General features: G+C 34.2%; 1 protein-coding gene across 26 annotated transcripts in view; it reads left to right on the top strand.

Annotated features, from left to right (window-relative positions):
- LOC145258350 (cGMP-dependent 3',5'-cyclic phosphodiesterase-like) overlaps positions 1–25,819 on the top strand; it is an 889,144-nt gene that overhangs the window by 700,332 nt on the left and 162,993 nt on the right. For 18 of the 26 annotated variants that reach the window (XM_080116601.1, XM_080116602.1, XM_080116597.1 and 15 more), the window contains 3 exons: positions 6,264–6,338; positions 17,277–17,318; positions 20,922–20,942. In XM_080116601.1, the coding sequence (XP_079972727.1) occupies positions 6,264–6,338; positions 17,277–17,318; positions 20,922–20,942 (138 nt within the window). The remainder of the gene's footprint in view (positions 1–6,263; positions 6,339–17,276; positions 17,319–20,921; positions 20,943–25,819) is intronic. The other 8 variants (XM_080116605.1, XM_080116606.1, XM_080116604.1 and 5 more) reach the window with 1 other exon arrangement.

Raw genomic sequence — 25,819 nt, 5'->3', positions numbered from 1 at the left:
TTCATACAGATTTACTTTAATTGATGGAATCTTTTTTGTAAGTTCTCCATAACTTTCTGTCATCTTAGATAGAATTGTGTCCATTTCGTCTCTGACCATTTACATCAAATTCTCAATGATACGTGTACAATGTCTGTAAACATTTTCCTTTAGGAATCCCTCCCCTAAAAAGAATGTCACAACGTCAATCTGGTTACCTTGCTTGTCACACACACCAGGCTTGTATTTGGAGATCAATCGCTAAGCAAATATTTTCTCAATTTTATGACCTTAGAAGAAATTAAACTAAAGAAAGTACTATAATTATTAAAGAACAAGGCTTGCCTGCCAATTGAAACTTGCCCTGCCTCTCCCTATAGCATAATCATGTTAACACAAGAGTTCCTGTTAGATCACTAAATGTAAGTAACATTGAACGTTTTCGGTACTACATAGATGACCAATAATGAATGCCAGAATCTATGTGAGAGGATGTCGACAACTCCCTGCAAGACTCAAGATCCCTCATGACAGAAATATTCATGCAACTGAAAGCTGCTTGTAAATTTGATATTCCCTAAAAATTTCTTACAGTCTCCCATTTCAAATGTGATAAATTTTCATATCCACACTGTATTAGAACTTATTTTGGTATTTTATGAATAATTAAAATTATTTACTATCTTAATTTTTTTTAAACTTATTTTATCACAAATTACATTTTTTATCGGATACGTTTTTTTTTTTTCTAATAAAACAAACAAAACAAAAAACGAAATTATTTAAAGATTGTTTAAACTGGATGCATTGTTTCTGTTCTGAAGATGTTTTTATGTGTCTCAAAAGCATGTGGTTGTATTAGTTTCCCCACTTCCTTTGCAATATGATTGATGCTGCACTGGTTGGATAAAAGATGAAAGGTAAGGCAGTGCTACATAATGTCGTCTTCATCTACATTCTAAGATGATTTCGTTAGTTTTGTAACCCCATCTGGCATTTGCAGTTTTTGATTGACCCATTCAGTTGAGTGTCTTTTGGACCCAGGGTATTTCTCATCCAGAAAGGACGGCTTCATAGGAGAGGATGCTCATGTCTATAGAAGGGAGGATTATTTTCTATCCCTTGTCTGCAGCTGTAGTCTGGTCTCTTCCTGAGATGTTGTTAGCGGCTGAACATGGCTGAGGAAGTTTTTCCTTCACTTGAATTGTTTGTTGTTGTAAAGATATGCATAGATTAACTGATGCAGGTATTTCTATTGTTAAACAATTTATATGATCGCTTGTATAAATACATCCACAACTTTATTGCATTTCCTCATAATTTCTCCTTACATTATTTTGGTTACATCTAATTTCCGCTTTAGAAATGAATGGTGAAACTTTAAGTTAATGTTTTTGTTTTTTCATAAGAATAGAGCACATAATGACATTTTTTAATCAAATTATCATGCTATCTCGTTTTATCATTATTCAGATCAACAACATAATTGTATTTTTACCTTTTTGCATCTACAATTAAACCGGTCACACTTTTAACTGTATCTGTTGGCATCTTCACATTAAATATTAAACACTCTACAAACATTGTTTTTGTTTTCTTTACATTTAATTTTCAGCTGTGTTTAAATATCATTAATGAAAATAAAGATATATAAATATATTCCTATAAACTTGGGTTTTTTTATGTATTGATATTCATATTAAAAACCTTTCTTCTGTTTATTTAAAAAGAAAATACAACTTTGTTATACATGGGTCGTTAAATTGCATTCATCTGCAAAAGATCTAGCTAATGTGCATCTTCCTTTTAAACATTAATTTTTATTTATTATTTTTTTTTTTTATTACATTTTCACCCCAAACAAGGCACATTGCCACTTTGATGTAGGGGGCTACTATCAGGGACATAAGTTACAGGGGTACTATGTGGGAAGTTGGGCAGCAAGATGTCGGTTCACGTTACACTTGAACTTCTGCATGTCAGTACAGTTGGGGAAGCAGTGACCTGGAATGGAATTCCAAAGTCTAGAGTTTCTGGGGAAGAAACTACTGGAGTAGAAGACTCTTCTACATCTAGGGATCTCTGCTGTGAAGGGATGTGATTTAACTGCTTGTCGGGTTTGTTGGGGGTATTTACGTCGAAGGGGTACAAGTGCTTTCAGTTCATCGGAGCATTCACCATTAAAGTACTTGTAGAACAGGCAGAGGGATGCTACATTTCGTTGATGGGACAGAGGCTGAAGCTTAGATGACAGTTCAGGACCTATCAGGTTAGCGACTCTTTTGAACCTTGTCTAGGAGCGAGAGACTAGTAGCAGATGCGCCAGCCCAAATATGACAATAATACTCCATACATGGGCGAGTTAATTCCCTATTAGTTTTTTCGGTTTTCTTATTGGATGATCATCTTTAGTTAACTATTACGTGTAATTATATTCATGTGGATATTCTACATGATTTATACTTGTGTAATATTTGCATAAAAAGGTCATAGTAAACCCAAACCTCTTTCTATATATATTTATGTATGCGTACATTAATTTGTTTAAATAATTTTGGTTACCAAACGCCTCCGTCTGTTTTTTGTCTACAGACCTGAAACTTAATATATAGGGTATTCAAATCCATGCAAAACTTTATATTTAGGTTTTAGCTGGGTAAAATCTGTGCAAAAGTGTGAAAATAAAAGAACTAGAATTTGTCAGGTGAAGGTTGAATGACAGCATTATGAATATGCATGCGTAACATAATAGCTATTGGTTCATGTTCTAACATTTTAGCCTTGCAGCAAACATATCTTCATAGCGCGACATTAACATCAAAGGAAAAAGTAAATTGTAAGCGAAACGTTTTGGTTTCGATTCTCGGTAACACAAGTCTTTTTAAATCATTATTATATATTGGGTCTAATATAATAAATACGAAATCTGCATTAATCAAAATATCATATTTAAGTGTATTTTACGAACATATGCTGCAGAACAGAGAAAAAAAAGCCAAAGACTCTAGTATTTTGATGTGATGTTTTGAATATAATAAACTAGTTATGACTAAATTTTATTTCATTCGGACAAAACACTAAGAAAAGTGGCCTAATTAGAGTTGGGGCCCGTTTTATGGGGGTAACCCTGTATATGTGTGTGTGTGTGTGTGCTACTTTAATAAACGGGAAAATGTCTGAAACAGATGCCGAGTTTAGCGATGACACTTTTACAATCAGTTTCTTTACTCTGTTAAGCACATTGTCCATCATGTCTAATATATATAATATTAGAATGTATTGAAGTTTTTAATTTTTGTTTGCATATGCTTTAAACTTAAATAGAAAAAGAAATAAAATTTTAGTTGTAAGAAAGGCGACCATTTTTATATTCATCAAATTTTTTTTTATTTTTTTACATAGAATGTTTCCCAGCTTTCTACATATTTTTTGTTAAACTATAGCCAAATACATAATTCCAATAAAAGATGAAAATTGGCTAATCAGAATCAAAGTTTAATATATCAGCTTAAATTATATTTTGGTTCCGTCTTAAAAATCCCACAATATAGTTTTGTTAGAAGATATAATTTATTTGTATGTTATATATATGACCAGATGAAATATGCTAGGACATAATTCAAGTATTTAAATAAATTTATCACATGAGACATTTTACAGAGAAAAATATTGACATCTTGAAACAGAAACTTTGACACAATTTCAAATAACTTTGCAGCTCTTACCTGTACTTTCTTTTATAATGGCTAAGTAGAAAAAGTAAAAACAAAACAAAAAAAAACTTCAAATTTTTCAAAATGAAAGGGAAGTAATTAACAGGGATTCATGTAAAAGTTCTCTCCTTTGAGTCTTTTTCTTTAGGTATTTAACTTAAGAATTAATATTGTATTATTTGGATTATTCAAAATACTTGTGAGTTTTATGTTTAGACGGATGTAACCTGACCTTTTTAGGTGTCTTGTCAAATTCTGGAATATTTATATAAATTTAAAGAATTCTATAAGGAATTTCGAACTAGGTCGTTTATTTAATACAAAATTATTTTCAGTCATCAAAAACTTTTCGGGTAAATGTCTTAAGTAATATTCTTAGTAGTGCATGTACTGAGGATTGAACCTTCAATCTTTAGATTCCCTTTGAACTGATTTATTACTGTGAACCTGTGATGCAATGAATAAAGTGCTGATTAATAATCCATCCATCCATCCATCCATCCACTCATCCGTAGCCTTGAGCCCCTGGAGGGGCATAGGCCATCTACAAGTTTGTAGATGTTTTGTAGTGAGGAGTCCTTTCTTTTTCTTTGGGGGGGGGGGTCTGGTCCCAGAAGGTAGATACAGTGCCTAGCCTTCCCAAATGGTCACCCATCTGGTACTGGCCAGGCTCAACGTTGCTTAACTTCGGTGATCTGGCAAGAACAGGTGTGTCAACATGATTGTGCCATACATGATTAATAATCAGTTCTGAGTTATTTGTAGGTTGAAGGTTCAATCCGCAGTACAGGGGATACTAAGAATATAATTTAGAATTAAGACTTATCTAGCCATGACTGATGGAACGAAAACAATCAGCCCCATAGATTAAATAAAGGATTGTTTAAAATTTTGTACAGATTCAGAGTTTGATAAACTGAAGTTGATGACCTGAGAGTTTAGGGGTTACATCACTGAAACTTTAATAAGATACAAGATAAGAACAATAGTCCAAATGATATAAATTATCAGTTTTATCTCGAAATTTCCAAAACAGAATCAATATTTGAGTTGCATTAAAATTTCAAAAGATTAGCAGGAAACGGTTTTTTTTTTTTTTTTCAAATCTACACATAAACAAAATAAAAATTCCATTCCAAACTTAAACCGGAGATTGATGGACAGAGCCTCTTATGTCTGTTCAATCTGTACATTTAGCTATTTTGAACATATCCTCATTCGGTTTAACATCCGTTTTACATGTTGGAATGCGTTTAACAGCTTTTAGAAATTGACTTTCAAACTTATCTCTATTCAGATTTCTTTGGAAGTCATTTCTTTGAGGCAAGATGTTTTTTTTTTAATAAGTTGGATGCCCTTCCTAACACCAAGTCAATGAGATGATTAAAGACCAGTGTTTTTTTATTGAGTCACCGTCTCTAGGTGATTGCCCATCAAGGCTAAGGAACTCTTCACCTGTCCTTTGCCTGTATAACATTTGTAATATATTTAATAACTCTAATAGTCAACATACAAAGATAATCGGGTTTATTAATGCATTAAGTAATTACAAATTGAGTAACTAGTTACTCTGTTGTACTTTACAGACCAACTGATGTAAGAATGCATAAAAAGCTAATTGCAATATAAGAAATTAAGTATTTCATACTTTTATTCACTTTATTTTTTTCTATCGGGGGATGTGTCCATTGGTAAAGTTTTCACACTTAATTTGTTAAAGAAATTTTTAGAAAAGGATTGATAATTTGGATTGTTCACTACTTTCATTTTGATCGTTATTTTCACAACGTTTGAGCCGATGTAACCTCCGACATTTGAACTCTAAAATTTTTACGTTGAACTTGAGAATCTGTATGGAATTTGGAACTAAGCTCTTTAATACAGGGCAGTAAACAAACAAAAAAAGACAATCCGAGTGTGGACTTTTAAAGACTTAAACCTAATCTTGCTTCTACTTAGTCATAGCTGATAGAAAGAGAACAATCTAGCCTCATGGATTAAATAAAGCGTTCAATTCGAAATTCCATATAAGATAAAGATCCCAGAGTTCTGAGAAATGTTGGAGATTACATCAACCAAAGCAAAGATGAGAACTGTAGTCTGAATAATCCAAATACAAAATTTCACGCTCAAGTGGGAAAAAATTTTTTATCAGTTTGTCACACTTAAGCATAAGATACCAACCAGTCTACCAAGTATCTAGAAATGTTTGAATCTATCTGTGTTTTTGCTCAGTGGAACAGCCTTCAAGAGGTGGGTTGTAATAATGATTACCATATCCAGGTTTAAAGCTGTCTATGAAAACCATTCAGACTTTGTGTGGGTGTAAATATCTTTTATCTGTCTCTTTACATGGCTTGTTGCACTTGTCTATTTTTTTTTTTTACCAAATAAATTTGATTTAATTTAAAATGTCTGCTCAATCTGCATGTTTATGAAAATGCTATTCTAAGCTGAATTATGACAGACCAACTAACGAACGCAGCCTCTCAAAGATCTGAGGATGTATATATAAAAAAATGTAAATATATCTGACGTAAGTAAATTGAAGTCTGTGTTTTTATTTTCCAGCTGCAAGAACAAACACTTTCAGAAATTGCTTTTTTATTGCTAAATGATAAAGATAACAATGATCTATTTTGTCAGGTGAGTTTCATTTGATCTTTTTACTTTGCTTTTTTGTTTTGTTTTTCCTCTAACAAATTGACAAATATTCAAGCTGTTTGTTTTCATATATATATATATATATATATATATATTATTCTAGCGATATATTTGCATTTTGTAATCTTCATATTTACTTTGTTAGGTCTTGACTGATTAATGCGTCAGAAAAATTAATGTATCTTTTGATTTACCATTTATAAATGCAAAAAGCCACTCGAGTATAAGGGCTAAATGAGATGGATGAATTTTAAGTAAAATGAAAAATATTATGAAATGCTGAAAGGAATGAATAAAAGTTTTACTTAGGAGTACGATTTGTAACTAGTATTTGTTGACTATTATGGTGTAACCTGCAAGGAAGCAGTTCTGTGGTAATATTTCACAGATGGGAAATTCTTGGAATGAAACTCTGTTCAATGTCTGGCACATAGAGAAAGAAAAGAAAATTCCTTCCGGTTTTAGTAGAAAATGAGTTCTTGCTTCGAGTGTTGATAAAGAGGAATTGACGGTTGAAACTTAACCAAGTATCTTCATAGAAATAACGATAGAGGGATACAAGCAACATCTCTTCTGTAAGACGGGAGTTGTAGAGAATATATTAGATCACTTACCACTATTATGAAGTAGATTTTGTGCTGTCTCAAGACAAGAACGGTGTTCTGAACAGCACCTCTCTAGATGTGGCAGCAATGCTCTATTTTGGGATGTATCAGAGTTTAATATAGGTAAAGGATCGCATCAGAAGTCTGGTACTTTATAGAGCGATAGAATGATCCAACTATTTTACAAGCAACCTCAGCAAAAGAGCGGATACAAGATGATTGCAGAAATATTCATAGAATAAACTAATGCTTTCTGTTTACACAACAAAAAGGTTTTTAACAGGAAATGTAAATCGCCCCAAAAAGATTATTTTCTAATTGAAACGTGACTGTGCAGGATTAAAGATTTTAAATGAGTACTCCAAATGATTAGCGATCAGCACAGACAAGATTATCCAGAATATTCCATTGAGAATTAAAATGACTATTTGAGCATATGTGATGAAACATGCTGCTGATTCACCTAGTCATTGAAATGTGCTTTCTATGTAGTCAAATACATATACTATATTGTTATTCACGCTGGCACATGAAATGAGAACATAATTCAGTAAGTAGACGTCACCTCTTTTAATAATGTAAGAAAGAAACAAATTTTTATCCAACCTTTTTTTTAATTTTTTTTTTTTTCACTTAGATATCAGAAATAAAGTGTCCTTTTCCTGAGATTCACAATTAAAGTTCTTCTATCTCTCAAACATTGTGTGAAATGAGGAACACTCACTTTTTTTTTTCTGAACCAACTGACCTGCTAACCATGTAGCATATATTTCTTGTGGTCTTTGTCTTGCTGGTGCTACCAGATCAGGCTGTCTGAAGATATCGGTTTCCTGAGAAGAAATGCACTTAACATTTGATGCTTTTTTTTTTCTACTTCCTTTTGCAAAACTTATGTTCTACAAAAACAACCACCAACCTTTCCCCCCACCCTCTTCCTTCTTCCCATTTCCCCTTTTACTTTCTATCTCTCAAACTTCCTGACTGGTTTTCTAACTTAAACTGTACCAAACAATTATAACCTTTTCCCTCTCCCATTGCAAAACTCATGTTCTGCAGGGCAGAACACAAATGATAAAATCCACTATAAACAACCAAACAAAATGCTACAAACTAGTGATTGAAGATACAAAGAGCTTGAAGAATAAAAACCTTCTACAAAATAATTGGAGGCAAAATGAATACTATATCCAAAATAACTGAATTCAGCATTAAATAACCCCAAAAGAGTTGATAAGCTGTAAAACTAAACAACCAACCAAACCTCTCGGTCTTGACGAATTCCAGGACCAAAATTCATTTAGTCTGGAGTATGAAGCTTAGGGGCAACATCTCTTGAAGGGGCATCATACTTCATATAAACCATTGTGTAGTCATGTCAAGGGAATCTTATTTGGAGTTTGAATACTGTTATTTTGAATATTTGGTCAGGGTTCACTTATAAGAGAAACTATCTTCATGCCAGTTTGTCCTGACAAATTCTCCTGTACAGAGACGGAAGACACTAAAAGATAGTGTTTAGTAGGGCTTTAAATTCTCTCCGATAGATATTAAAGCTATGACATGAATAACTCGAAACTATTTATCTGATCAAGCTGAAAATTTTTCATTGTTGTTACTGTGATCAAAGAACATCAGATCAAATGTGGAAAAATCAGATGAAATTATGTGTTTTAATCATTAGCTACAATATAGGTCAAATAGAAAGTCTCTAAGGTGAAAAGGACCAAAGAGCTTTTATATAGTGATGTGGTTCTCGGTTGATTAACTGTCTGACATGTACTCGAGTCAAAAAAAATGAAAAGAATAGCGCTAGTTATTGCCAAAACTGACTTCCACCTTAACCTAGACATCCCCAAATTAAATCTGTTTCAATTTAAACCATAATCTATGTTTTGATCCAAATTACAAGTGATGTGGATATTGAACTGTACATAAACTCTTAAAAACATAACCTCTACCTTGGCGAAGGTAATAAATCAATGCATTTTTTTTTCTTCCAAGAACAGAAATGCTTTTCCAAAAGATGATGGAACATTTGTGTTAAAAACGAAATATAAATGCATAACATGCTATAAAATTTCACATGTCTTCATAATTTGATTTAAAAAAAAAAAAAAAAAAAAAAAAAAGCAAAACTGATACTAACATTACCAAACAATTCTCCTGACAAAGACTTGGAACACACTGTACCATCATCACTGCCACAGTTTGTATGCATGATCAAATATGGTGCAGACATCAAATCTGAACTCCAGCATGGAGCATCGAAATCAAACCTTGCTGTATCATCACAACTGCTACAGTACAACTGCTTCACCAAATAAAAAGAAAGATACAGATGTCTGCAAGCACTCTAAGGACATGAAGCCGCATTTATTTTAGTCTACATAGGCTTGTATGGGCTTGCCAAGACGAGGAAGAAACCAATCAATGAAATGCTCCATGAGAATTGGCTCAGTATATCATATGAACGAGTCTTATAAATCTCAGAGACAGAAGAAATAGTTGTCTCACAACACATGGAAGATAGAGTAATCTGTCCCTCAATCTTGAGAAAGAATTTGTTCATGAGCTGTCTTTTAAAAAGATGTGTGAGCTGTGGTTCGCGAACCACAGCTCACACATCTTTTCACAGGACAAGTGTGTCCATTCTCCAACATCCAAACACTGACAATCTCGGAAGTGAACGTGAGCCTCTCAAACTTTTGAAGTTAAAAATAAGGATTAAAAATATTCCAGATCTTCCAGAAGCATACACCAATATTCGACCAGAACCTTAATTCTCCTCCAGTGGTAAGCCAATCCTTTCCAGCACTAAAATCGATTATGTCACATTTGAAAGAATATTCCTGGTTGGAGGAAGTCTTCCTCACTAAGAATGGTCAGCCCATTATGGAGCACAGAAAGAGTCATCCATTTGAAGTGAGCATATCTGCTATGATGCCTATGATACTCTGTTGCAATGATCAAGCATACCATGGCAAAGGTCCGTGATAAAGTGGCAATTTGAACCTAAGTCAGACACCTGCCATCGCTGCTGACCAACTGCTGTATGCTCTTGTGAAATAAATACAATGAAAGTGGCCAGAATATGAAGAGGACAAATTTGTTATGTACTGCCATCCCTCCAGGAACTAGGTTTTTGGGAAATGTGGATATTCTTTGGCCAAGTCAGCATCCAACATTGCTTTGTGATCTTGACATGAAGAAGCTGGAAAGATTCATTGTCCTGGTGTGGACAAAGCAAGGCTATACCTGTTTGCCTGAAAGTAGAGGGCATACAACTAGATTCCACCAACACGGGCAGCCTTCAGAGAACATGCAAAGCATGCAGCCTAACAGGCTGCCATTATCTGAGGCCAGGCAACTATTTGTAATCCAGACATGAGCAGTCCTGCTGAATAAGGTTGGATACAGAGAGAAGTATGGTAGATAACTTAGACAACACTACCATCGATTACAGCAAACTGTCTGGAACTGACTGTTCCTGTAAGATGGGTTGCAAAGAAAGATGCAAGTGCTATTAGACAGAGCTTCCCTGCACATCACTCTGCAGTTGCTCATGTGAACAATAGCAGATGGAGGGCCAACAGCATGGTATATATGCATGGTATATATGCATAAGTGAAAATTTACTAGCAGCCATCATAGAAAATAGGTATCAGAAACATTTAACCAAGTTATAAACAGAAAAATATGCATCAGCAGGTTGGAAAACATAGGAATCCACACTTTGATCATGTAAATCAGACAATTACAAGCGTTTCTAAGGAAAACATCTAATTTCAGGCAGCCATTTTGGCCGCCATTTTGAAAACTGGCCGCCATCTTGGATTTTTAAATGGCCAATTGGTAAGATTTGATGCGTATCCCTTTGAGAACAATTGTACCACATTTGATGCCTGTATCATCATTTGCACGATTTTTTTGTTATCTACCCCACTATCAGTTTCTGTATGATAAAATATATTTATGTGTATTTTACAACTGGGCAATGCCTGGCCGTCTGCTAGTATTTGATGAATTTATTCAGACTTTGATCTAAAAATAAAATAGAAAGCTATCCATATTATAGCCTATTTAGAACTTCTACCACACTTTTTATTTATTTTGCAGAAAGAATTAGAAAATGTATATATTTTCTGACAGATAATCATTCTAAACTCTCAACCCCAAATGGAAGAGCCATTCCCCAAAACGACAAAGTACTACAATAAGGCTGACTGAGATGCCATCAGAGATGCTCCATGGAGAAATATCTTTTCACTTTTTGCGGAACAGTGCCAAATGAGACCACTGAATAGTTCAAAGTGGCAATTGAAGCCCATGTTTCCACACGGAAGTTCTATAGCAAACCCAACTTTCCTCAACTGGTTACTTCTACTTGCACAGCTGCCATAGCTCAAAGGCAACATGCATACTGCAGATTTATCTGGCATTCGTCAGTACAAACAGACTAAAGTTTATAGATGCTAGAAGTAATTGTAAGAAAGAAATAGCGGCAACTAAGAGAATATACCGAAACCAGGAAAACGTATTGAAGTGCAGAAATTAGGAACTCATCATTTTTGGAAACTCTACAACAGTGTAGAAAATTATGGGAAATCAACAATTTCTCCACTATCCAACAATCATGATTGTATGGCAATTGAGAAAGCTAACATGCTTGCCCGTTGGTTTGTCTCAAACTCTACTTTGGACTCGGCAAACCACTTCCTTCCGGATTTTCCTTTGCAGACAGAACCCACATTAAATAATCTGAAAATCACCCCTTTTCAAGTATATGATATCATAAAAAAATCTAGATACCTCAAAAGCATATGGACCTGATCTCATCCCAGCTGTACTGGTCTAGTGAAGTTGCTCCAGTTTTCTCCAAACTTTTCAACAAATGGCTTAACGAATCTTACTTTCCTGACTGCTGGGAAACTGCATCTGTGGTACCAGTTTACAAGAATTCTGGCGAAAGAAGTGACCTATTAAATTATCATTCCATTAGCCTCCTCACTTTTTTCCAAAATATTTGAGTCTATTATTAATCAAGTTCTAGTCCACCACCTTACAGTTGCTAAACTTCCGACCAACAATATAGATTTAGGCAAGCCCATTCTATTGCAGATATCCTAAATGTAATCTCTGAATTTATATACCATGCACTGGATAAGGGAGGGGAGGGTAGTAGCCTTAGATATATCTAAGGCTTTTGACAGGGTATGGTATGATGGTCTTCTCAGGAAAATCAGATCTTATGGTATTACTGGGCGAATACTTAACATTATTAAATCCGTTTTAAACAAGAGAAAACTCGAGGTTGTCCTCTATAGTCGTACATCTAAATGATGTAAATGTAGCTGTACCTTAGGGATCGATCCTTGGACCTTTATTATTCCTGATATTCATGAATGACCTTCCCGATAAAATTATCTCGGAAATGGCCATATTTGCTAATCACACCAGGCTTTAAAACAGGCAGGAGGAAAAACAAATGAATACAGATCTAAGGCAATGGTGGAAACCCTCGAGGAAGACCTCCAGTCTGTAGTGGAATGATGACAAAAATGGATGGTAATGTTCAATGCTATCAAGACTAAGCACGTTTCCTTTAATTGCAAGAAACCTTCTCAACCACCAATAGCAATGGCTAATGATAAATTACCTGAAAATACTTTATTCAAACTCCTCAAGGTAACCGTTCACAGGGAACATGAGTTGGAACAAATAAAGCGAGGGCATTGCTCGACTGATATGAAAAAGGTGGGCTCTCTCTACCATTCTAAAAAGTTACTTACACCTGAAAGTATCTTGTACCTCTACAAGACCACCATTCATCTATGTATGGAGTATTGTCACATTTGGGCTGGTGCATCTGCTACTAGTCTTTCGCTTCTAGACAGGGCTCAAAAGAGTCGCCAACCTAATAGGACCCGAACTGTCAGCTAAGCTTCAACCTCTGTCCCATCTATGAAATGTTGCATCCCTCTGCCTGTTATACAAGTATTTTAATGGTGGATGCTCTGACAAACTACAAGCCCTTGTACCTCCTCGAGATAAATACCTCTGACAATCCCGACAAGCAGCAAAATCCCACCCCTACACAGCGATCCCCACATGCCAGAAAACCTTCTACTCCAATAGTTTCTTTCCCGTAACTGCTAGACTTTGGAATTCCTTTCCAGGTCCCTGCTTCCCCGACTCTACTATTGAAGTTGAAGTGTAATGTCAAGACATCTTGCTGCTCAACTCCCTACATAGTATCCCTGCAATTTGTCTCAAATAGTAGCACCCTGCATCAAAGTAGCACTGTGCCTTTTTGGGGGTGAAAATGCAATTAAAAAAAAATTACTGTTTCAGAAACTTTCAAGAATGTAAATGTTTTTGTTGCATCAAAAAAAAAAAAAAAAAACTATGCAAAGTCATTGAGTGGAAGGCACAAGCAACATGATTGTAGAATGAAGAAAAGTTTATTCAAAGTACGATGAATAGATAGGCAGAAATTATTCACACGATCTCTGAAGCAAGATATTGTTCTCTGTATTAATAAGTCCGAAGAAGAAAATGTTTAAATTCCAAAAGCATTTACAGAACTTGTCAAACAACTCGATGTTCAAACCAAAAGTTAGAGATTTCCTTGTCTCGGTAGTCGAATGAAATTTCGGTGTTTGAACTGCTGGCTTCACTTTGAATGTAACCAAGTAGCGGTGTTTCTCAATGGAACGTTGTAATTCATACTGGTTGTGATACTTTTGAGATGTAGTGTGACGACCAAACCCCACGCCGACAACGTCGCCATACAGTGTTTGAGTTATTTTTAACACATCAGTGTGGCACCGGAACCAAGCAATTCGATTGGTCGACTCCTTTTTTGCGTCGAACAATACAGGACTTTGAGGCGTCCAAAAAGTTAAAAAAAAAAAAAAAAAAAAAAAAAAAGTTAGTAAACTTCAATACGACAAACAAAACGGATGTATCTCGGGACGACAGTAATTAATTGCACAAAAAAAAAACTTTGTTGTTCAAATAATCGGTTTAGCGTTGTGTAAAGACTTTAGAAATAAAAGAAGAAATGGACTTTCTTTTACCATTGGATAAAAAGAAAGAAAAGATAAATAAAAGTAGTAAAATGAGTGCAAAATGGAAAACTGAGAACGACGATAGAATTTAAAAAGGAACTGATAGAAAAATTAGAAAAAGGAATACGTGTCAGTGCTTGCAAAGGAATATGAAATGGCAGTGCAATTAAAATTATAAAATACTCAAAGTTTATAGATAAAAAGGGACTTTTAAAACTCTGGAACCAATTAATTCTATTTCAGTCAATTTAAAGGGGAAATATTGTTTCGGTTGTCAAACATTTCGGTGTTCGAACAAACATCTGGAACGAATTATGGTCGAGTACCGAGGTACCACTATTTGAACAAAAGAAAAACTATCAAGTACTCCGATACAAACAAGTGAATGGAAACTGTTACACATGTTAAGATATAAGCAAGGTGTGTTAATTCACATATCTATTGTCAACGGATTATTTACTCTTGATAACTAATACTATGGTAAGTCAAAAATGCAATAATTTCATAACTTATAATTATCAAAGTTACGCATTTTGATGAGCCACTCTCGTGATTAGCTGATGACCTTTGCTTGCAACTCACCATATTTTTCTCTCTGGTTTTGAAATCTGTTTTAGGCCCAGTTATTTCTTTATTTTATATTTTTTTAAAACTTATTCATTCTCAAACAGTGCATATTGCTACTGAAGCATAAGAAAATGTGATAATGACAATATTTATAGTGCAGCAACCTGGATGGTGAGTTTGGCACGATGATGTTCGTGCACATTGCATAAAAAAATTCTACATGTTGATAGTTTGGGGAAAAGATAAGCAGGAAGGTAATTTCAAAGGTAGATTTTCTGCAGAGTAGAAAATCTGGCATCTAATTTGGGACATCTAAAGTGAAATTATTAGTTTGTTGCTAGTTTAGTGAGTCAAGGGTATTTGTGTTGAGGGGGGGGGGTTACAAATGCAGTTCAATAAGTTTATCAATTTGTAAATGTATTTGTAAAAACAAAACAAAAAATACCAGGATATAACATTGCAGCAATATGACAGAGGCTGGAGCTTGGCAGACAACACAGATTTATTAGCTAAGAAATTTTTAGGAATCTGTCCAAAAAGGATTGCATTAGTATGCACCAGTTTAGATATGGCAACAGGCATAGGTGAATGTTTTTTTTTGGGGGGGGGCGCTGATAAAAATTGTTTGTACTGCAATACACTATCTTGAGATTTCAAACAACTGTTTGAAGTTATTTCCTTAGTGTTATCGCCTACCTTAAACTCATAAAGTTTCTGAATTAGATTCCATTGCACATTCATCCGTGACTTTCAAATCGCCATTGCACTTTGAAGCAATGTCAATATATTAACACACACTAGCTGACATGATACTACCAACAACGGTAATAACCTTGGACGGCTTGAGTTGTTTTGGTCTTATAACAATTGAAGCTTTAGACCTGTACTCACTGAAGCATAGGTGGCAACTTCATCCTCATCTTTAACATCATCCACAGTAATTGCCACATGCCTTGAGCTTTTATTGCATCAACTTTCTAGCGAATATTTTTTTTAGAAACTCGGAGACGCTGTACCTGAGATGGTTTCAACTGAATTGTTAGAAGGCTTCGTTTTGGTTCAGATCACTGCACTATGAAACCAGCTGCCAGAAGTCAGTCGCTTTACAAAAGTCCAAATAGTTAAACATGGATGTATCATGAATACTGATCTTTGGGTGATCAGGGTTTGCTTGAGCAGCAAAGGATGGAATTCGAGCCGATTCTGAGATGTGCACAATATCATTATTGGAATTTAAGTCTACCTTTCAAAGAATTTTTTCTACAAGACCCAAGAAAATGTACCATAAGCATTTTTGTCTCTATAAAAGAAAGTTCTTTCTCCTCTGTGAAACAGTCTATTAGAGAAAATAATGATGATGCCTTCTACAGCTAAGTTTAATGTTGATTTGGACAAACATTTAAATTAAATATACATATGTGGGGAGGGGGGGAATGAGCTGGACTAATTTTTGCTCCCCTGACAAAAGGAGGGTGGACCTGTAAATTCACCCTGGTTCGTTCATCTATTCGTCTGTCTGCACTTTTCTAAATTTTTTGAAATTTTGCACAAACATTAAATATGATATGAGTAAAAAAGTAACTGAATGGATCTTCCGGGAAAACTCTGGTTGCCCCCTAGGGGTGCCTTTCGAGTTAAAATGGCTAAAATTGACACTATGCCTTGGATTTTTATAAAACTTTCTGAAAAGTTGTAACTAACTGATTTCTATATAAGTTTGTTTGTCTATACTTCACAGTAACTCTTGGGTGTGTCCCAGGGGCTCTTTTAAGGCTAATAAAAAAACACTCCATTTTTGGAACTATTTTACCAAAATTTTCTGTATGTCACTTTTAGCAGTTTTGCAAGGTGCTGAACTCAAATTTAAATTTAAGGCCTTGGGGACTTTGGGGACTAAATGGGGGAGGGAGTGGCAAGTGATGAACTTAATCTTTTTTTTTTTTTTTTTTTTTTTTTTTTTTTGCATGGTGCAGAACCCAAATTTACATAGGTTAAGGCCTAAAACTGTACCGTTTGTTCATTTTCAGCAGGATTTGATGTCCCCTGGGGACTTTTGGGGCTAAATGGGGGTTGGGGCAAATGCTGAACTTAGTCATTTTTTTTTTTTTTTAATGCCTCATTCACTATGCACTCACAGGGGACCATCTATGCTTCACTTGTTTTCAGTTATTTTTTTACTTTATTTGATATCATCTACCAATGGTTTCAGTTACTTTAATCATGTGATATATAACATAGTAGAATTTTTTTTATTCCATCTTTTATTATGGAACATACTGAAGAGCAGTTTTGTCATCCATGTTCTTTCTCACCCCCTTTCACCATGTGTGTCCCCAGCTTTATTGCCCCCTTTTCACCATATGCGTCTCCAGCTTTATTGCCCGTCACCCCCCCCCCGCCCTTTCACCATGTGCGGCTCCAGCTTTCTCGACCCCCCCCCCTCCGCCCTTTCACGATGTGTGTCTCCAGCTTTCTCTACTCCTCTACTTTGTGTGTCTCCAGCTGAAGACACAAGGCAGAAGCATTTCTCGCTTTCTCTTTAACTAATAACTAAACCAACAAAAATGACAATTATGACTGTCACAAGTGAAACCACGAATCATCTTTCGCAAACATTAAAATGCATCATATAATAAATATTTAAATAATTGATACAATTTTTCTTTTCAATTTTTCAGGTGGTAGGGGATATCATCCTTCAAGAAGAAGTCAGAATAGCAGTAAGTATTTTGTTTTTCAGTACAGCTAAGATTTTGGTGTTTCAGAACTTTGGAGATGAGGATTAGTAATTTGGATTATTCGAACTACTGTTCTCATTTTGAGTTTCTTTTCTTTTCACACTTCAACCGATGTAATCTCTGACCTTACATCTGATGCATATTGTTGACCTTTGGAATATGTTATATATTGTTTTTATTGGAAACCTTTGAGATGAATAACTTGTATTTATTTAGTTGCAGACTTATCCTCATCTTCATAATTATTGTTGTTTCACCACGTTTCAGCCAACTCATCCTCTGGCCTTCTTTGGGTGATTAACCGCGACATGGATAAAGGCATTGAATCTCTACGGTCCCAGTGGAGCATTGTCTGAAGATTTAAAGCAGGCCAGAGGTTTAATTGGCCAAAACGTTGAGAAACAACAACTATGGAAGGCAGTAATTACTGGGAACAGTTACAAGAGTCGGCATTCCTATCCCATTGCGGTTAATCACCTGAAGAGGAACAGAAGATGAATTGATCGAAACGTGGGAAAACAACTATGAAGATGAGGATAACAGTCTGTAAATAAGTAAATACTTTGGAATATGTATTTATTAATTCCACGAGAGTAGACCTGTATTAACCACGACAGATTGAACCCTCAAGTAAGTCTTAATTGTCTGTACCAAGGATTGAACTTTCAATCTCCAAACTTAATATTGATAGTATTAGCACTTTATCTGTTATCCCATGGGTCCATATGGACAACTCTAGTATTAATTTTAGGACCTTTCAAACTATGCTTTGTTTAGATGTGTTGCTACTACTTATATATATATAGCTAAAAAGGTCATGAGTGATCACTAACATTTTTACATTATATTCTTTATTTTTGATGGTATCTTAATGGAATTTTAATTTAATGATCAAGATAATGGAGAGTTTTATTTTTACTTATTTTTTGCAAAAAAGGATAAAAATGAGAAAGAAATTATGGAAAATTAACTCTTCTAAATGGTTTCCTTTTTCAACTTCACAAATTTGTGCCATTTCCAAAATATTATCTATGATGAATTGCAAGATCACTCGAATACAATTTATTCCCAGACCCCATTCTTAATGCTTATCTTCAATTCTTGTAAATTTCAGGTTTGTTGATATAAACATTTTCTTGGGGATTTAAAAGATGTTATTTGTTATAATTTTATTTTTTATCTCTTGTCTTCGTCATTGTTAAAATTCCATTATATACCATGAAAAATAATATTAAAGTTAAAAATTTCTCAGTGACTTCTTGACCACCCTTTAGATATTTTTAATGGTGGGCAGTCTACAATTAGTCCTTTTTTCCATGGTGAACTGTATTGGTTAGATGGCGTTTACATGGTCTAGCAAGAAACATGAAAAATTGTCCTTCCTAGATGTGCTGGTAACTCTCACTACTTAGGGGTTCATGTTACCTATATATTAAAAGTCGACTTTTCCTCAACAATATCTCAATTTCAACTCTCACTATCCACATAATGTAAATAAAGGAATTGTCCGCCACTTACATATTGCTTTTGCTTTATGTTGTAATAACTAGGGCTTGGACAACAGCATATTCTTTTCATTATTTTGACTCTTGAGTGTGCATCCGTTGATATCTTACATGCTTTTCTATAGTGACGTGGTTCTTGGTTGTTAAGCTGTGTCAGATATATACTCGAGTCAAAACAATGAAAAGAATATGCTGTTGTCATAGCCCTAGTAATAACACAAATGCATATTAAGAGAGGGATAGTCTGAGAGAACCTTTCATTGAAACAATTGTTCCGGTAGCATAACATCAGCTCGAAGAAATTTGAATCCAACACCAGAGAACTCAATAGTCTGTATATGAAAGGCGTGCCTGGAAGAAAATTCAGAAAATGTAATCAATGACATCAGAACAGCATTTAAAAACGACTCAACTCTCCAAAAACATGTTATCCAAATCAAGCTTCCTACTAAAAATATAATCAAGACCTGTGTATGCCATTTTTTTTTTCTTAGTGTTGAAAACTTCACAAAGGTAAGATATGTCATCCATTAAAAGCAAGGCAAGAAGAACATTGGAAAGCCATAATGCATGAAGATATCAAAGTCTAATATGGCTGACCACATATGGAGGGAAACTAAGAACCATCTATCCTTTATAGAACAAAGTAAGAATTATAGAGAAATGGTGAACAATAAGAGGTCTCAAAGAAGCAGCAAATATGTTGGTTTACAATAGCTGACTTAATAAAGCTAGTGTAAAATTTAATACAAAATAGAAACCATTTAAAAAAAGCAATAAGTAGTAACATTACACCTATAAAACTAGGTTTAAGACTACGAAAAGTAATACTAAAATTGTTCATATGGACCAGCAATAGATACAAGCTGTTAGTAATAACCAGTTCTAAGTAACAGCTTTCTTGATGTTAAAGGTTTAGTATTCAGTTTAGATAATACTAGCATTTCAGTCCGGCGTTGCCCGGGTGTTTGGAGGTGTATGTTGAGCAAAAAAAAAAAGCTGTCAATTTTTTTAACTTTGACCCTTATTATGACCCCTTAACATTTGTTTTGGGCTCAAATTAAGTTATCAACTTAGATCCATGTCCAAGGAACCTATATCTAAAATTTCAAGTGTTTAGATCCAACATTAGCGGAGGAGTTTGGTAGAGTTCTCAAATCGTTGAACTTTGACCCCTTAACAGCCAAATTTCTGTCCGAAAACCGATCACAAAGATTTTCCCAAATCTCAGTACCCTGTATATTAAATTTTGAGTCTGTAGACTGAAAATTTGCGGTTATTGCACAGGGAAACGTTCACTTTTATAGATATATAGATTAGTAATACAGTTAGGAATTGAGACTTATGACTGGCGAAACAAGAGCAAATCCATGGATTAAAAAATGGGGGGGGGGTACAATCCAGAGATTCTAAAAAGTGGTCAAAAAATCAAATATATTACAAATTTTAAAGACAACTTTTCTACCTACCTGGAAAAGTTTTTAGTCGTTTTACTCGTTCTAAAACGTTTATTTAGTTCGAAAAACGATATTTAGTGTTACATGACAACAAGATAAATGGTCGCGACTTGCCTCCTAAATATTCAAAGTTTTGAAAATGACTTAAAAATAAACATAAAACAAAATGCTGTTGGAAATCTATCCAATATGTTACCGTGACCTACATTGTGTGAATTTCTAACAGTATTGTGTATAATTTCTTATTTTTAAGTCTTTTTCCAAACTTTGACTATTTAGGAGGCAAGTCACAGCCATTTTTCTTTTCTCCCGTAAAGTTAGACACCATGTTTTTTTCAAACTGAATAAACGTTTCCAGACAGGTAGAAGAGTAACTTATCCTGCCATTGATAACATTTATTTGTTATATTTGAATTTTGGACTAATTTGTCGAATCTGTGGATTGTAAAATAAGTCCAATAAAGGACTCCATTTGATATGGTATACCTGAAATAGGTCGGATTACTTCGACTAAAACGTTTGTGAGAATAACATCCAAGATGAAGACAACAATCAGAATAAGCTAAATAATTCTTTTTCATTTTATTCAGAAGCATCCACCATTTTTTTTTTCTTTTATATAGGATTTTAAACGGAGACTCATTGTAAGTAAAAGATTGTGCATTTATTCATTGGAAATAAACCTAATAACCTGATAATTTTTATTAACATGTTTTTTCTAATGCCTACATTTTGTCTTCAAACAGAATTATTACGTTTCAGCTGATGACAAGATTGTATGAAATTATATCATGAAGATTCTTTTATTTTTCTAATTTTCATAAAAAATTTTCATGACTACCCATAAAATATTCAAGGTTGTGCAAAACTCTGGACCGCTAGTTTATAACTTTTTTTTTCTTAGAAAATGTGCAGAGATCATATATCTAAGAAAGTTTTTGAATTTCGATTCAAACGCTTATTATAAACCGAATATTGTTATATTGTAAATTCATTTGGTTCAGACTTTTGCACCACAGAGAAAAGTGCTTTCTGGAATTGTCAGTTTTTGTTGCCATGATAACAATTTAGACTATAATAAATAAAAGTATGTATGATACGTTTTAGATTTAAATTGATAAAAAAAAAGAAACCAGAAATCCTTATAGTTAGCCTGCATATAGTTGCCAAATTTTATAGCACACATATATAATATATATATATGTTTACATCCATTGGCTAAAAATTTGGATAACCCTTAATGTTTATCTAATAGTATTCACTAATAAAGCTGTTTAATAGGTTAAGCTGTTTATTTATACAAATATTATTTGGCTATATATTAGCAAAACATTTTTCGGTCACAGCTATAGGGCAGTTGGACTTGAACTAAAAAGATGCTAGCATTGAGGAAATCCAGTTGCCATATAGCTGTGACCGAAACAAGTTTTGAAAATTTGTAGGGAAATAGTATTTGCATAAAAATTTTTATTTTATATAAAATAATCTCGCAGTAGATTTTATCAGAAATAGTTTAAAATTATACAAAGCTAATGATATCACTTTTTATAACCATCGGTCCAACAATTGCACATCATCATGCCAGCCTGTTGACTAAGACTTGCGATATTATCTGAAAGATGCTTCATTTAGTATATAGTTTTGTTAACATTTTAATCCTTTTTTTTTTTTTTTTTTTTTTTTTTTTTTTACTCGTGTTCACCCCTAACAAAGCCACTTGGATGGGCCATGTCTAGGAAAGATTAACAAGATATTTGTTTGTTGCATTTAAACGTCTGCATATCAGTACAATCAGGGAAGCAGGCAGCAGGAAGGAAATTCCAAGGTCTAGCTGTTTGAGGGAAGAAACTATTAGAATAGAAATCTTTCTGGCGTTTAAGGACATCAACAGTGAAGGGGTGAGATTTTACTGCTAAGCGGGTTTGTCAGGGATATGTATGTCGAGGAGGCACAAGTGCAACAAGTTCATCAGAACACATTCCATTAAAATATTCGTAAAACAGGCACAGTGATGCAACATTGCAGTGATGAGACAGGGGCTGGAGCTTAGTTGATAAATAGGGACCGATTAGATTGACAACTCTTTTTTGGACTTTATCTAAGAGGGAGAGACTAGTGGTAGATGCACCAGCCCAGATGTGGCAACAATACTCCATGCATGGACGAATGGTGGCCTTGTAAAGGTACAGAATACTCTCGGGTGTGAATAGTCTTCTAGCTCAATAGAGGGAACCCACCTTCTTTGCAGCAGCCTTTGCAATGTCCCCTATGTATTTGTTCCAGTTCATATTGCCTGCAAATGTTAGGCTGAGCAGTTTGAAAGTGGAATTCTCAGGTAGGGTGCTATTTGTCATGGATATAGGAGGTTGCAGAGGCATCTTGTAATTGTTAAAGGAGAGCAGCTTAGTTTTACTAGCATTAAATGTTACCATCCATTTGTAGCCCCATTCCACTATAGTCTGGAGGTCATTTTCTAACGATTCTGCCATTATCTTGGATTTATGTACATTTGTTCTTCCCTTGTGCATATTATAGTGTTGTATCATCAGCAAATATACCCATCTCGGACAATATTATCAGGGAGGTCGTTTATGAATATCAGGAATAATAATGGTCCAAGGATCGACCCTTGAGACACTCCTACTTAGATGTACGTCCATCAATGACAACCTGTATGCTTCTTTTGTCTAAGAAGGATCTAATTATATTTATTATACATCTAGTTATACCGTATGATTTAATTTTCATTAGCAGCCCTTTATGCCAGATTTTGTCAAAGGACTTGGATATATCAAGGGCTACAGCCCTAGCTTTGCCTGCCTTATCCAGTACATGGTAAATACGTTCAGAGATGCCTGTTAAAATATCTGCAGTAGAACGACATTGCCTAAATCCTTACTGTTTGTCAGAGAGATTTGCTTTTACGAGGTGGTGAACAAATGTTTGATTAATTAGTCTCAAAGATTTTAGCGAAGTGGAAGGAGACTAATGGGGCGATAATTGAGAGGGTCTGTTTTTTCACCAGAACTCTTGTACACTGGTACCACAGAAGCCATCTTCCATCTCCTTAGGGAAGCAAGATTCAGCAAGACACTTATTGTAGAGCTTGGAAAGTATGAGGACTAGCTTGGCTGAACATTTCTTAATTAATATAGCAGGGATGAGACCAGGCTCACACGCCTTTGAGGTGTCTAAGTTTTTTATAATATCGCAGACATGAGAAGGGGTGATTTTTACATCCTCTAATGTGGCTTCAATCTGTATAGGGAAATTTGGGAGGGAGTTGTTTGTTGGCTCTAAGGTGGAGTTGGAGGTGAATCGCTAGGCAAGCAGTTCTGCCTTCTCCATTACGGTGCATGCAACCTTCTGGATGTTGCTCAGTGAGGGAATTACTGATTGCCCTTTATTCACTACACTATTAGATTTTCCATAAATTTGTCTTGGAAATACCTATAAAGTAAAATGTTAATTTTAATTGTAATCTTATTGTAGTCTATAGACTTGAGCAGTAACAAAGAAGTAGGTAAGAACTATTTTTTCTTGCTAGCTGATATGCCTTCAGAAAAACAATACAATTTCAGATGAAACAAAAGCAAATTGGATTTAGTCAATTTTCAGTCCAATCGTAAAGATTATATGGAATCCAAATATGAACTTTGCCAAAGTATTTAAGCCTGTAGTTCTGAAGGTTCCTTCGATTCTCGATTTTGGGGAAATCTTTTGATATTTTTATTTTTCATTATCATTCGATTTACATTGATTTTTTTTTTCTCGCTTGTATCTCAAATATGGTGAACATTTTTCAATTTTTCTTCACACCTAATGGGACATTTTTGTTTTTTCACTCCAAGTTTGATCTGTGTTAAAGTCTAAAAAGAAAAAAAAATAGGACATTTTTTTTCTCTCCAAATTTCATCTGTTAAGTCTAAAAAATAGTTTAATTCCACAAAGTCCCCCCCCCCCGAAATATTACTAACATAAAGAAAACCTGTTCAGACTAATTTTATTTTAGATATTTATTAAAGTCTGAAGGGAGAAAGTTAATAAGACTGACTCATATTTAATTAGTACTGTTCTCGGTTAGATACTAGGGAAATATATATATGTATATACATTTCATTGTCGAAATTAACGTTTGTCCAAGAAGATTGACAAAACTGATCGACATGCTTTCATTTCAAGGGCATTAGAGAATCAGCAGCAGTTGATGGACCGATGGGCATAAAAAGTAAAACCTCCAGTTATGTATCAATAGTGGCATTACAAAAACTGATGAAAAAAGATCGATTTGACCGCATTCAGTATTAATAAATAAAAGATGCTTGTTAAGATAGTCGACAAATCGATATTTTAATTATGTGCTTTTAAGCAAAAACAGTACTTAATTGTCATGTCGAAAATAGTAAAAGATTAAAAAATTACGAAAATTCATCAAATAGAAAATTAAAGTTAAAAATAATTTTTACGGAAAATTGGGGGAAATTGTATTTTCCCTAGATGTTAACACCTTGAAAATTGTAAATACAGAGGACATACTTGTCTCTCTTCGCCACTTTAATGGCTGACGTACTGTTTTAGACTATAGTGATACTTTTTGTTTACTAAAACTACAATAGAAGTTATTCTATTTGATGAATTTTTGTAATCTTTGGATCTATTAATATTTTTTATATGAAAATTAAGTACTGTTGTTTTTACTTAAAACCACATATTTAAAAAAAAAAAATCGATCTGTTGACTCTATAACAATCACTAAATGAATTATAGTTACTAATCAAGATTCTAATTGCCTTTTTTTTCTATAAAATTTAATATTAAAACTATTGCTTTTTAATGCTTAACATATTTGATATTAACATTGTTACTAATATTTTACTAAACTACATTTCTAACCTTATTTTATCTTGCCTAACTTTTGGTTTTAATTAATATGAATGCATTTTCATAATTAAGAAAACGATTTACTTAGTATATGGACGGCAGTATATGATGTTGGCAAGGTTTAATGTCTTATATCTGTAACCCAGATATAAGAGACCCGAATATAAGAAAAACGGATGATAGATTTTCTCTGGTCCCAAATTCGAGCCGGATATAAGATACAAAGTCTCTTACACTGTATGTTGGCTTTTTTTTTTTTTTTTTTTTTTTTTTTTTACACATGAGCTATACAATGAGCTTTATTTTTATTTTTTTAAAACAGACCGATTTTTGGCTCTAGTTGTCCAGTAGTCGTACACTCTTTGGAAATTGGTTCATTTAAAGGATCAAGTGGATTTAATCGAGTCGATGTAGAGTTACTTGACGTTGAACAAAAATCATGACTTCCGGCAAGAGAGAATTCAGTCTCTTTCTGGCGTCTCTCCAAACAGAAGACCTAAAAATCATTGTCTATTTAAGCCACAGTGAGAGTAGAGAAGCATACAATATAACATGAGTATATGGCACAAGTGTCTGAAATATCTGTCATGTTTGTAATATTTTGAAAGATTTGTTATAATAAAAACAGACTAAAGGGGAA

The sequence above is a fragment of the Euprymna scolopes genome, chromosome 3 (assembly GCF_053919585.1).
Source record: "Euprymna scolopes isolate OS-2025 chromosome 3, ASM5391958v1, whole genome shotgun sequence".
Taxonomy (NCBI): Eukaryota; Metazoa; Mollusca; class Cephalopoda; order Sepiida; family Sepiolidae; genus Euprymna; species Euprymna scolopes.
The sequence above is the reverse complement of the archived record's forward strand: the minus strand, read 5'-3'. Positions and strand labels throughout refer to the sequence as shown.